This window comes from Melanotaenia boesemani, chromosome 14 (assembly GCF_017639745.1).
Source record: "Melanotaenia boesemani isolate fMelBoe1 chromosome 14, fMelBoe1.pri, whole genome shotgun sequence".
Classification (NCBI taxonomy): domain Eukaryota; kingdom Metazoa; phylum Chordata; class Actinopteri; order Atheriniformes; family Melanotaeniidae; genus Melanotaenia; species Melanotaenia boesemani.
This window is the reverse complement of record NC_055695.1, coordinates 30,639,424-30,653,628: the sequence shown is the minus strand read 5'-3', so window position 1 is coordinate 30,653,628 and position 14,205 is coordinate 30,639,424. Positions and strand designations below refer to the sequence as shown.

Below are 14,205 nucleotides of genomic sequence, written 5' to 3'. Positions count from 1 at the left end.
CCAGCTTGCTCTCTGATTGGCTACATTCCGTACCACGTCACCACCCACACAGTCACAATGAACGAGTCGTCGGCGTTCCTCAGAAATCAACTCTGAAATATTGAACATATTCAATATTCCCAGTTGTCAGCTACGAGCCGTTTCGAAGTGGATTATTGGGACAAATCGGCTCGTAACACACCACAGACCAAATGAAGAGGCAAACTGGTACAAAAACAGCCCAAAGATCATTATATGTACCAGGCTTAAGTTATATGGACCTCAGATCATTCATTAAGACTCAAGTTATTTCGGACACAGCATCTGGACACCTGGTTTACTTCCTGGACTTCCTGAGGCGATGCAACGACTACAGCATAACAGGGCATGTAGTTAGCAGAAAATATTTATTTTGAGTGCATTTAACAAACGTGATGCTAGTCAAAGTGGAGTCAACATTCAGCAGTTATCACACAGAAAACAGAGAAAAAAATAATAAATGAAAAGCTCCGAACTTCACAAAGTCCCTAAGATTCACTCTCCAACATCTTGTCTTTGAGCAGGTCCGACCAGTTCAGCCACTATAGAAATAGCTGAGTTGTTTAGAGTAAGTGATACAGACAGACATGCAGAATTCAGCTATACTGCATTTACAGTAATGGTTCCCAGTACTGTAAAAGCAGCAACTCCTAACTACGAATTAACCCACAGGGACAGCTGGTCTATGGACATACTGTAGGATTGTTCTGGAAGCATCAATATGGTATAGGTTTGCTTGCACACACTAAATATTATTTATATATTTACACACATGTGTGTGGGTGATTTTCCCAGAAGCTAAAAAGAACGTTTCCTAGTTCCAGCACACCTGATTCAAACTAAAGGGATCTCCTCAACAGCTTGATGTCAAGTTCTGCCCAAACATGTTGACGCATCAGTCTGATTCAGGTATGCTGCAGCAGGAAACATCCAAACCCAAACATCCGATCCTCAAGGACCGTCTTTAAACACCCCTAGACTTTTTGTAAAGCACGGTGGCTGTAGAAATGTGCTGTAGAAATAAACTTGACATTGACTTTTTGAATCCACAGCAAACAGATCTCTACTCACCTGTGGTTATCATAGATGGTTAATTGAGGAGGTTTCGGACTGTACATGACCACAAATGGTCAGGAGCAGGGTGCTCTGGAACATGTGGGATTTATCAACAGCTCATACTTAAATTAATAAATAAACAAATAACTTATTTATTTTAGTACTTGCACGCATTTTGAATTTAATTTTTAAGATGAAATTTAGAACATTTTGTGAGAAATGTTGATAAATGATGGCCCTGGTTTGTCTTTTTGCTGCTCTCAGTGGTTCCGCAGTGCTGTGATCAAAGAAAACGCCATGCCAGAGGGCCTTATGACCCTCCTCTTCTCCAACATCGACCCCATCTACGAGTTCCACCGAGGCTTCCTGAAGGAGCTGGACCAGAGGCTGGCTCTCTGGTAGGTGGGATCTGGTGCTGTGATGCTGCTGGCTGATGATGCCATTACAAAACCTAAATCTCTTCACTTTCCACAGGGAGGGGCGCTCAAACGCTCACGCTAAGGGTGATTACCAGAGGATCGGTGATGTGATGCTGAAGAACATGTCTGCTCTGAAGGTAACGGCTTATCAACACATGAATCAATGTCATCTCTTTACGTGGTTGACTAAAGCAAACATGGTTCTGTGTTTGATTTGATTTGCAGGAATTTACCAGTTATCTGCAGAAACATGATGAGGTGTTAACAGAGCTGGAAAAAGCCTCCAAGAGGCTGAAGAAGTTGGAGACAGTCTACAAAGAGTTTGAACTGCAGAAGGTGTGCTACCTGCCTCTCAACACATTCCTGCTCAAGCCCATCCAGCGCCTCATGCACTACAAGCTCATCCTGGAGAGACTGTGCAAGCATTACTCCCCAGCCCACCGTGATTATGACGACTGCAAAGGTGAGTGTTTAACCTCCTGTTATTAAATGGCGGCATTAATGATAGCATGATCAAGGCTGGATGACGTGCTGTTTATAGACCGTTAATACCCCGTCTGTCTGATGCTGCTTTAGTTAACCTTTTTCCTCTGTAAGGCTGCCAGTGTGTGTTGTAAACCCAGTCTATTTGTCATAATATGTCATGAAAGCAACCTTAAATCTGGTGGGTTTTTGGACAAAACGTGAAAGAAGTGTCTCTAAAGGACCTTACAAGCAGAAGGACTTTATTTTGTTTCAACACTATTAAGTGTCCATCTGAAATGTGGGCTGCATGTTTACATGTGAGGGCTTCCACAGCAGTGAGCTGCACGGGTGAAACAATATTTTAGACCCATGTTGTAAAAATTGGGAAATGAGAAAGGCTTTATTGGGGATTCAGACATGTAAATGGTCCCCATTACGTTATAGGCCTGTCATACATATATTATATGTTGTGCTGATTTATGTGTTTCTAATAGACCTTATGTGGAACCTCAGACTATATTTGACATCTGTGTTAAAGTTTGGGTTGATGGCATGAGATTTGGTGTCTTTGTTAACATTTTCACTAATTGAAAGCACTTAGGGCAAATCTGGAAGTTTGAATCATGCAGGACAGTACTAATTATACTAAGCTTTTTGAAAGATCTTAAACAGGAATCACCAACCTTGGACCTCTTGGATCAGTGACGTGCAGGTTTTAGATCAGGGGTGTCCAACGTCGGTCCTTGAGGGCCACTGGCCTGCAGATTTTCCAATATTTCCTGCTTCAACACACCTGACTGAAGTGAAATGGATCCAACAGCCTATTAAGTTTTGCACAGTGACTCATCAATTTGAGTAAAGTGGTTTTGGAGCAGGGACACATCAAAAACCTGCAGGATTGTAGCCCTTGAGGACCTGGAGCTGGACACCCCTGTTTTAGATGTTTCCCTGCTGCAGCACACCTGATTCAAATTAAATGGTTCTACAAAAGCTTGTTGTCAAGTTCTGCAAAAGCCTCCTAATGACCCTAATGTGTTGCATCAGGGCAACATCTAAAATCTGCCAAACACTGGCCCAAGAGGTCTGGAGTTGATGATCCCTGATCTAAGGTCTCAAAAGTGTTTTAATGCAAAAAGACAAAATGTTTCCTCGTCTTCAGTGTTGGGATTGTCATTTCTTTCCTCACAGAGGCCCTGAAGGAAGTAGCAGAGATAGCCACTCAGCTTCAGAGCAGTCTTATCCGACTGGAGAATTTCCAGAAGCTGACTGAGCTGCAGAGAGACCTGATCGGGATCGAGAACTTGACTGCACCAGGCAGAGTGAGTGTACCGGCACGGATCAGAGGGTAGAGGGAGCAGGAAAACCGGATAATCACAGTATCTGACAAACTTGTTTTTTTTAGGAATTCATCCGAGAGGGCTGTCTGTACAAGCTCACCAAGAAAGGGCTGCAGCAAAGAATGTTTTTCCTGGTTAGTACACCAGCGGCAGATACAGTATAGAAACTTGCTTAGTGTTTGTACACAAACAGCTCTTAATGTTTGTTATTGTCTTTTTAGTTTTCAGATATGCTTCTCTACACAAGCAAAGGCGTCACAGCAACCAATCAGTTCAAAGTGCACGGACAGCTGCCCCTTCATGGCATGATTGTGAGTCTATAAGCTCAACCTCCTCTAACTTTTGTCCCACTTTAACCTAAATCAAGCCTGTACAGGTCCCCCTCTGACCCTGTTTACCCTTTCAGAGGATTAATGGTAAACTAATGATGAATAGCAGCAGTTAAATCGGGATGTAAAAACATATCTGAGTATCTGTGTTGAGAAGGGAGGGCATAGGTGTCTTAACTCTGCATGTCTCTGCTTCACTCCTGGCTGCAGCTCATAGTGCTGGATGCACCGGTAAGTTCCTCTGAGCTCTGCCAGCGGATGCCCAAACCCTCCCCTTCTTCTCCCACGCCTGCGTAGTCAAAGCAAAGATAACACCATGCACATGTTCAAGACGTGTAAACATGCTAATATTTTGTTCACCAGCTGTTATTTTCCATGCGTTTCACCAGATTTCGGTGGTGATGAAATATAAGTCACACATGGTTATGTGTCTTTAATATCAAAATTAATAGGTGGCTAAAGGAAAAGAAAATCCTCGACACCCAGAGATGCTGCAGTAAAAGGCTCATCTCTGTGCAACAGTCTGACTTTTAGTATTTCTTTCCCATTTATTTGTCCCTGAATAATAAAAGTTTACAACTGTTTGTTCTGTCCAATTTCTTTCTTCTTCTATGCTTTTCTTCTTTTCTAGGTTGAGGAAAGTGAAAACGAGTGGTCGGTCCCGCACTGTTTCACTATTTACTCTGCTCAGAGAACCATTGTAGTAGCTGCCAGGTGAGCTGTGGAAAGAAAAGTGAAAGTTTCTTTTTAAATTATTCAGAGACAAGTTTGCCTACATATTAAAAATCTGTTTATTTAAATGTTTTAAACAAGGTTTAATTTCGTTGTAGACTATTTTTATTGTCAACAACGTCCACTAATCGTTGCAGCCCTAATGTTTTAGCTTTTCCACCATATAAAACACCATATTAAACAAGGTTTTTATACGAAACAAAATGATAAAGGATCATCCTTTATACTAAAGGTGTAATTCACAAGTTTAGTCACCATCATTATTACATGTGTCCAGTGGATAATAAATCAGTGTTTGCCAATATTTTGCCACGATATGTGATTCAGTTAAATTCAGGACCCAGTGATCAATATGAGACGGTACCACAGGCTAATATTACACAATCACTTCAAATCACAAATATCCAGTTTCCTTGTTGAGGCTTCCTTCAACACTTGAGTATTCTTTATTTTTTTATTTGATTATTGCTGAATTGCATGTTAATTCTGGACCTGACAGTGAGAACAAAAGAAGAGGAAAGAGTGAGAAAAAAAAGACAAATATACAAAAGATAGAAAATAACAAACTATAACATCTAAATCAAAAAAGAAAAACCACATTAACAGCTGCTACGTCTGTAAAGAAACTTTACAAAAAACATCTTATTGCCTCTGCAGGAAAACAAAGCAGATAATCATCAGGAGCACCCATAAGCAGACAGACTGAACAATAACAAGTGTATGACGACAAAACTGTAGCTACTGGTGATTTAATCTGCACGATAACATGGTGACTGTATAAACATTTATGTTAGTCAATATGACACGATATCACATTCTTATTTTTACATCAGCTGAATCACACACACACACACGTGTGTATATATATATATATATATATATATATATATATATATATATATATATATATATATATTAAGGCTGGGCGAACTGGCCTAAAAATAAAATCTCCAAATTTTTATAACCAAATCCAATTTCTGATTTCAATCGATTTTTTTTTTCTTTTACAAAACATAAATAAACTTATTAAAAACATTTATTTGTTTATATAGATAAATGCCAGCAAAAATAAAGCATATAATGTCATATAGGGCTGCAGCTAATGACTATTCTGATGGTCGATTAGTCACCGACTATTAAAACGACTAGTCGACCAATCGGATTATGTATCTCATGATTATTATAAATGGATCTTATTTCACTTCCAGCTTTGAAATCTTGCATGAGGTTGTTAAGTACGACGTGCCTCCTCTTTAAATGTTCGAGCATTGCAGACGTACTTCCGTGGTACACAAGGTCCGCTTTACAAATCTCACATGTATTTAATTTATTTTATAAGTTTAACGTGAAGTTATCCCAGACGTTTGACTTCCTTTGCCGCCGTTTTGCTCCCTAGTCTGCCGCCATATTTTTCCCCTGGCGGACTTTGTGGCTCATGTGCAACTCTCAGCAGAGATAAAAAAAGAAGACGATGTCTCACTCCATAGTTTTTTTTTTTGTTTGTTTTGCTGACACAGGTCGATGGCTAATTTCGTTGTAGACTATTTTTATTGTCAACAACGTCCACTAATCGTTGCAGCCCTAATGTTATAGCTTTTCCACCATATAAACGACTTCATATCTTACATAGAAAAATGCGACATAATGCATCCGTGATCTCGTTCCATCTGGATCCTTATCATACAGGATCCACTGCAGAAATAATTCCTCTGATGAAGGTTGTCTCTTAACTATATATATATATATATATATATATATATATATATATATATATATATATAAAATATGTGTATAAATAAATATATAATATGTATAAATGTATGTATAATTTTCTTTTTTTTTAACTCAAGTTGATCTGTCTGGACATGAAGAAACAGAGCAAACACAGTGCTGTAGAATATCTGGTTTCATTCTGGATTAAGAGGATTTACAAATCACTCCCTTCTGTTTTGATTTACCCTGCACCTACCCAAATTTCCCTGAGGACTCTCCAAAGGGATTAATAAAGTATTTCTATTCTATTCTACCTTTCATCTGAGCAGTTTTACACTCTGAGATGTGCTCTAATTTCAGCTCCAAAGTGGAGATGGGCAAGTGGATTGATGACCTGAACATGGCTATTGACATGGCCAAGAAGTCTCAGGATAAATCCAGCATCTTCCTGGATACTGGTCTGACTGATCGCTCCAACCGTAAGAGCTTCTCCCTGAACTAAGCAGACTCCTTTTGGCTATTTAATGTTTTCCTAAGCTTAGTAAAAAAAGAAAATTCCTTTAGATACGAGCAATCCAAACGTACAGTTAATCCCTGTCCTCCACGCAACTTCCTGTTTCCCCCTTCCTCCCTCTTCTTCCTCCACCTCCTCCTCCTCCCCCTCAGGATCATCTGATGAGGTTTCTCTGGAGCAGGAGTCGGAGGATGATATGAACTCCTCCCGCACTTCACTGGACAAGCAGACGCATCACCGTGCCAACACAACCATGCATGTGTGCTGGCACCGCAACACCAGTGTGTCAATGTCTGACCACAGCCTGGCTGTGGAGGTACTCCTCCTCAGTTACAGCCACACACACATTTACACACTAAAACACAAGAAATAAACATTTCGCACACACTCAAGCACCATATTTTATTATTCATTCCACAGAGAGGGGAAAACTTGTTCTTCATTGTGGATCTGTTTCACCTTTTCTTTAAAACCTTCTAGTTTTCCGTTAATGCTCTTCTTTCCCTCCTGTGTTCCTGCACCTACTTTTCAGGAAGTGTAAAGTCAGTTTCTGTTCTTTTCATTAATGTGCATGCAAGAAAACGTCTCATCACTGACATTTTGACTCTGCAGACCTGGAGGATTTTTCTAACTCTCTTCCTTCCCCTTCCTTCTCCTCTAAGCTAACACGCTAACACTTTCTCTGCATCTTGTCCCCTTTCTTTTCTCTTTCTTCATCCTCTCAGTCTTCGGCTCTCCAACCGCCTCTCCAGAGCTTCCTCCTCGTTATCTCCTCGGTCAGGGACAGAGACCAAACACCATCACACACGTTTGCTGGTATCGAAACCAGAACCTCTCTCTTATTGACTATCTGCGCATGAACCAGGTACTACAGCTGGGGGTCACTCAGATGTCAAAGTAAAAAGTTTTCCAAACAGCTGGAATGAAGTGTAGATAAATCTAGAATAAAGCAAAACAGCTGGTCAGTAAATAAGACGTAACGATGGAGAAGTGGTAGCTGCTCTGTAGTTCAACAATTAATGAATAATGTTTTAATTGCAGAGAAAATACAGATTTGTAAAGAATCGGAACTCCATTGTCATAATACTATTTTGCACTAAAAGATGGATGAGATATGCAGCTGCCGTTTGAGCGGGTTTAAGATGGACTGAGGTGAAGGTGGATTTAAAATGGTTCATGGAAGTCATGGACACTGGGTAATATTTGCAAGACCACGAATCCTGAGAGATTTTGTCTTGTCAAGCTCCAAGCTATCAATATGTGATGAAAACATAATCCCCGTCCTCTACTGGTGACTACAGGATGGTCCTGAGTGGGACCACAGTCAACAGATGGAGCTCCTACTTACTGCTTGGTAGTGTTCTGTTGGTCTGATTGATTAAAATGATAATACTTCATTTAGCCAAAGCATTGTGACCACCTGCCTAATATTGATATATTCATCCCACCAAAGTGGATCAGACCAGGCAGTTTGTTGATGAAGGACTTGTGAGGATGTCCTGGACCCTTGTTTATCGGCCGAGCCTGTTCACACGTGAAGGCTAGTGGTAAAACATAGAAACTGCCACAGCAATCTGTTTCCACCAGCATTCTTTATTTAGTCTACATAGTTACTCAACTAGTCATCTTTTTAAAAAAAAAAACAAAAACAAAAACAGATAGACAGACGTGTAGCTTAATTAGTTAAAATAAAAACAAAAAAAGAGCTGATCTGAGGCCTGTACTACGAAGCTGGATTAACATACACAGGATATCTCTCCGTTACCTGGGTTGACTTACCCAGATATTCACAATGCTGATAAGCGGAACTACGATACTGGTTATCAACTCAGTAACTGAACCCAGGGTTTTCCTTCTTGATCAGTGCACGCATACATAAGAGGTGGCTTCTGACCAACCACAGACATGGAGAAACCCTGCAGAGCAGCCTGCTTTACTGTGGAGGAGCAGACAATTATTCTTCACAAATATGAAGAATATGAAGCCGACCAAACTTAACATGGTTGCCGCAGCAACAGCCAGGAAGGACTGCTGGCAGATAGCTACTATTATGGCCAATTTCCAAGTGGGGCTTTGGTCATCAACAGGACACAGGTCGGACATTTCCTGAGCATCACTGAGCCATCCATGCTGGATATGGTCTTTTCTCTGTGTTTCTCTTGAACAAATTAACATCAGACTGAAAACAAACAGCAAAAAGCTGCAGTGATGATAGGAATGTGCGTCAGTTGTATCAGATCACGTCGTCTTCATCCTTTCACATTTAAAGGTAGAAGTTCTGTTGGGCTCTGTTCTCCAGCTGCAGATCCGTGACGCTTTCTCTTCTTTTTTTAGTTTTATATCAGAGAATTTAACAGTCTCTCTCTTTTAAATTTATCATTTGCTGCGCTCCGAGTCCTTTCTCTTTAGTGTTTATTCGTTTTTTTTAAGTTAAATTTTTAACATTGTATATTGTCTCAGAAGATGGAGGAAATATTTATCTCCTGCTCCTAAACTCATGCAAGTAAGCTTCAGATATATTTTTTAATAAATGTTAACTGAACTTGAATAAGTGAACTAAACATGTTTATTTGGCCTTGAACTGAGCAGAGATGGATTCTTTCTTCCTCTCTGTCGCCCTGAGGAGAAACAATTGGCTTCTGCCTGACTTCTGAAGGATGTGTTTTCACTGTATCTGGTTAATTGAGAGCGTTTCTGAATGTAAATGGCCATGAACAGGAACAAGCAGGTGACGTGGAACATGTGGGATTTCATAATAACATGCACACGACTGGCCTTCGCATGCTAGAACCAGGTGCAGTTTTTCCAGCAAAACACTGATCATAAGAAGATGAGAATGATTCCCTTTGTCTGTCGGTGGTGGACTGGTGGAGGATAAAACATCTGTTACAAGCTAACTTTGCTGCATGGTTCTGTGTGAGATGCTGTCTGGTACATCAGGTTCAGACGTGGTGGTGAAGGGGTCGCTGGTGAACATGTTTCCAGGCACCATTAATGCATTCAGGTTGTAGAGCACTACGTGTAAACATAACCTTTTTCCAGGAAAGTCTTGGTTATTAAGACAATGACGGTAATGCTTGCTTTAGACAAGCATGGCTCTGACGTCTGTGTGCCAACCTTGCCCACCTCCAGTCCAGACCCCGTCTCCCACTGGAAACATTTGGCCTGTTAGGAAGTGAAAATGCAGCCAAGGCTCTGAACCCCTGCAGTTCAACTGCAGCTTTATGTCTGCTTTGTACATATAGCCCAACTTTTTAGAAACATTATAATAGCAGATTGAAGCTCTTTGCAAATACATTGTTAATGTTTATTTGTTTATGTTAATATTATTACTGTGTCCTTTATGTCCCAAGAAATGCTTTACATAAAAACTAAAGTATCTATTTCAGTTTGGTCCGACCTAAAGAAACAAATACTGTTTAAAAATAAAAAGAATCCACACTAATAAATTTAATTAAATGAAAACAAAAGCTCCTACAACATTAGGATCCTTTCCACATTTTCACAAACCATTAAAAACAACTAGAAGCCGTAATGTTGGGGACAAAAACAAATCTATTAACAAAAAGAAAGCATTAACCCTTAGAACTCCAAGCTCTTTTTTTTCCTGCCTGTTTTATTTTTATGTAAAATGCGTGTAGAAGCTTAACCCTGTTAATCATAGTCAACATACACATTATTTTTCATCTTTTCAAACAGAACTTTCGGCTTGCTTGTTGATCTGGCTGCTCCTGATTGAACATTTATATCAATTTAAGCTCTGATTGGTGGAAAGTTTGACAGGAAGTAGCTCCATCATCATTTCTGGGTCAAATAAAGGTCTCAGCAATTTAGTGATGTTTTAAGGATTTAAAGTCCAGTCAACACACACAAGAACAAAACCAGCTGATATTTGGTCCCTTCATGTTAGAAATATTAAAAAATTCTCCAGACACATTTCTGATAACACAACCAGCCGATCAAACATTTTTGAAAACAGGAAATAAAAGGTCTTTATGCAGCTTTGTGATTGAAAGTCTCGTACGGAGGAAGTCTTTGTGTGTACCAGCGAGTAGCATCAGAGTTGATTCAGCTGTTGATCCAACCCTGAAGGATTTTAAGAGTTTGGTTTGGAGGATTACTGGAAGTGTTTTTGTGCACGAGACAAAAACAAACTGGGACAACTCGAACTCTGCTTCATGATACTGACACAGGTTTCATTTAGAACAAGTTTCCACAATCTTTAGTAACACAAACTGAGTTTCTATTTCAGTTCCAGCCATCAGTGTGTAAACTTTCTCCTCTTCTGATCCGGGCAGAACCAGCTGTCGGGGTACCTCCTGAGGAAGTTTAAGAACAGTAACGGCTGGCAGAAACTCTGGGTGGTGTTCACCAACTTCTGCTTGTTCTTCTACAAGACTCACCAGGTCAGCCTCAGATTTACTCCTAATGCTTCTGCTTCAGTAGAAACCTGCATGGAAACCAGTAACTGAGGTGAGAGTGGTTGTTCACAGGACGACTTCCCGCTGGCTAGTCTCCCGCTGCTCGGCTACACGGTCAGCACCCCCGAGGAGTCGGACAGCATCCACAAAGAGTACGTCTTCAAGCTGCAGTTCAAGTCCCATGTTTACTTCTTCAGAGCAGAGAGCGAGTACACCTTTGACAGGTACGTTTCAAGTTTGTTTCTTCTAATTATGTAGTTTAAACACTCACCATCCACTGTAATAGTTCTAACAACTGGTTAACACAAATATCTAAACAGCCAATCACATGGCAGCACCTTAACATGTAGTCACGTAGACATGGTGAAGACGACTTGCTAAAGTTAAGACTGAGAATCAGAATGAGGAACAAGAAGATTTAGGTGACTTTGAACGTGGCATGGTATGGGCTCAATATAAAGTCAAAGGGTGAGCAGCTGTAAGTGAATGCTTGCAAATAATTTCATATTTTAAACCAAGCTTTGTCATCCCACAAAAAAATCTGTCTTTTTATGTCTGAGTGGATGATGACTAACCAAACTGTCCAATCACAGTGCAGACGGCTTGTTGTCCTTTCGCACCGCTGCAGGTTCTTAAAGGGGAGTAGGTCCATTTTAAGGAAGGATGGGGGTGCGACTGTGTCTCAGAATGAATATAATAAATCGATGTTTCTCAATCTGAGACTCGAGCAGCAGGTCCTGTGGACTCTCTCTCTGTAAACCCTGACTTTCGCCGTTATTGCCGGTTGCTCGGCTTGTTTCCTCCAGTTGGCCTCCATGCACCGCAGTTACAATTTCAACAGTGCTTTGATTCTGGGGTGGAATCAAAAAGGCCTGGACAGGGCTGGAAGCGAGGTGTGACAGTCTGAAAATGGGATCATCTACTGGGCTCTGGTACATCCCACCACCTGTCTTCTTGGGAGACCCAACAGCCACGTACAGGCGGTGCTTGTTTTTAGAGGAGCTAGGGAGAACCATGGTGAGCGTCCTCATGCAGCAGCGACTACCCCGGAATCTAAGCACCGTTGAAATAGTTCTGCGGCGCACGGAGGCCAGCTGGAGGAGAGCCACTGGGTGGAGGAAAAAGTTGTGATCTGCAGAGAGAGAGAATCCGAAGAACCTGCTGCTCGAGTCTCGGACTGAGAAATATCGGTTTATCACATTCACTCATGTTGTTTGTCTGATAATGTTACAAATATCATCACATTCATTTTGTCATAGAGGTTGTCGCACCCAGTGTCATTTAACATCAAATCAAATCAACTTTCTTTATGAAGCCCTTTTCATACCAAAGGCAATTAGGGCTGCAACGATTAGTCGACGTTGTCGACATTAAAAATAGTCTACAACGAATTTAGCCGTCGACTAATGTCGGCAAAAAAAAGAAAGAAAACTGCAGTGAGACATAATCTTCTTTTTTTATCTCTGCTGAAAGTTGCACATGCGCAATAAAGTCCGTCAGAGGAAAAATATGGTGGCAAACTAGGGAGCAAAACGGCGGCAGAGAATGTCAAAAGTCTGGGATAACTTCACGTTAAACTTACAAAATAAATTAAATACATGTGAGATTTGTAAAGCGGACCTTGTGTACCACAGAAGTACGTCTGCAATGCTCGAACATTTGGACATGTGTGTTGGACATGGTGTGTGTTCAGAGATGCTGTTCTGCAGACCTTGGATGGAACCAGTGCTTACAGCAGTGCAGAATGATAGAAAGATGATAGTAAGACAACAGGAAGTCCAATAAGCACTGGTCCAACCCCGTACCAGCAAGGTGGACCTGATAAAGTGGTTGTGATATTGAACAATGTTGCTGTTTTCTCTTCCCAGATGGATGGAGGTGATCAAGAGTGCTGCGAGCACTGCAGGCCGGATGAGCCTGCTCATACCTAAAGGTGGTCCCATCGAGATCAACGGAAACTGAATGAGATGTTCTGTATCTGGAGGCTGGGCCTCCGGAAATCATTTGACAATTAACAGCTGGAGACGAGTGATGCTGCCAGATGTGTTAATGTCTATAAGCTTCCTTCTAATTGTTGGTGCATTTTTTTTCAGTAGTGATATAAATGATAACAGTTGTTTCCATGTAAGGGGATGCAATGAAAGGGAGATATGTACATTATCAGACATTTTGTTTGTATTTTTGCATGTGTAGTTCTGTTTGGTTGTTCACATAGACTGATGGGAAATACAGTTTTATGGGACCAACAAAGGGCTTAATTTCAGGCTTTTTCTAAGGACTGAAGCACACCATGACTGAAGCTTATCCAGGTACATTATTGGGATACAGATGAGATGCCGTATGTGGGACATGAAGGTACAGCTGGTACATGCTCTGCTCATCGTTATTTGAAGGAGTTGAGAGATGTGTTTGTGCGATGGAGCCGAGCAGAAAGTTGATGAAATGTTTGGCTATGTTGGAGACTTGAGGTTGGGAGGTCCTGTGGGATTCATGCTGCTGTTCTGACAAGTTTCTGTGATTTTAAACTGCTGGCGAGAATGGGATTTATTTCCACACCTGACACCACTCCAGTTTGAGGGTTTCTCTTCACTGAAGTATGCAACCAGTGTTTCAGAAGCTCAAATGAGACGTTCTGCTTGATACACCTGATTACTTGGGTATAATTATGGCCAGTTTGGTGACATATTTCTCTTAATATCAATTGTAATCAAATATATCCTGTTTAATTTTACATAAGGATCTCAGCTTGAGGATATACTGTGGAGTGCTTTTCAGTTATTCCTCAAACAGAACTGAAGAACATATTTTGAAGTATTTTTGTGGTGTTTTCTTGTATCAGACTGTTTAAGATACATGGGAGCTGACTCTGTGACGGTACAAGTGAGATAATTTACATTAAATCATGTTATTTGGTATATATTTTCTATAAAGACTGGAATCTTTATCCTTTGTGTGTTTGTGTATGTGTGAAGACCACAACCATACAGTCCTGCCTGCACCCCCCTCCTCTGGAGCTTTAAGCGCGAGTGATGATGGAGGCCTTTTTTCCAAACCCTGAGACGTTGTGGTCTGCTGCGGTTAAAATCCCGCATGTTATTTCTATTTATTGTGTAGTGTCAACAAACCCATGCTCCCGAATCCCATCATGTATGCTTCATGTTAGTACATTGACAACCTAACAAATAAACTGAATTTGACTAA

The 14,205-nt window shown here is 40.8% G+C and overlaps 1 protein-coding gene across 4 annotated transcripts in view; it reads left to right on the top strand.

Annotated features, from left to right (window-relative positions):
• The window catches only part of farp2 (FERM, RhoGEF and pleckstrin domain protein 2), a 38,018-nt gene extending 23,813 nt beyond the window's left edge, over positions 1-14,205 (top strand). For 2 of the 4 annotated variants that reach the window (XM_042005581.1, XM_042005579.1), the window contains exons 16-27: positions 1,339-1,472; positions 1,549-1,630; positions 1,719-1,956; positions 3,147-3,277; positions 3,361-3,429; positions 3,517-3,606; positions 4,256-4,338; positions 6,430-6,548; positions 6,736-6,899; positions 10,882-10,989; positions 11,077-11,228; positions 12,873-14,205. In XM_042005581.1, coding sequence (XP_041861515.1) covers positions 1,339-1,472; positions 1,549-1,630; positions 1,719-1,956; positions 3,147-3,277; positions 3,361-3,429; positions 3,517-3,606; positions 4,256-4,338; positions 6,430-6,548; positions 6,736-6,899; positions 10,882-10,989; positions 11,077-11,228; positions 12,873-12,966 — 1,464 coding nt within the window. In that variant the 3' untranslated portion in view covers positions 12,967-14,205. Of the gene's footprint in view, positions 1-1,338; positions 1,473-1,548; positions 1,631-1,718; positions 1,957-3,146; positions 3,278-3,360; positions 3,430-3,516; positions 3,607-4,255; positions 4,339-6,429; positions 6,549-6,735; positions 6,900-7,308; positions 7,449-10,881; positions 10,990-11,076; positions 11,229-12,872 lie in introns of those variants that run through there. The other 2 variants (XM_042005580.1, XM_042005582.1) reach the window with 2 other exon arrangements.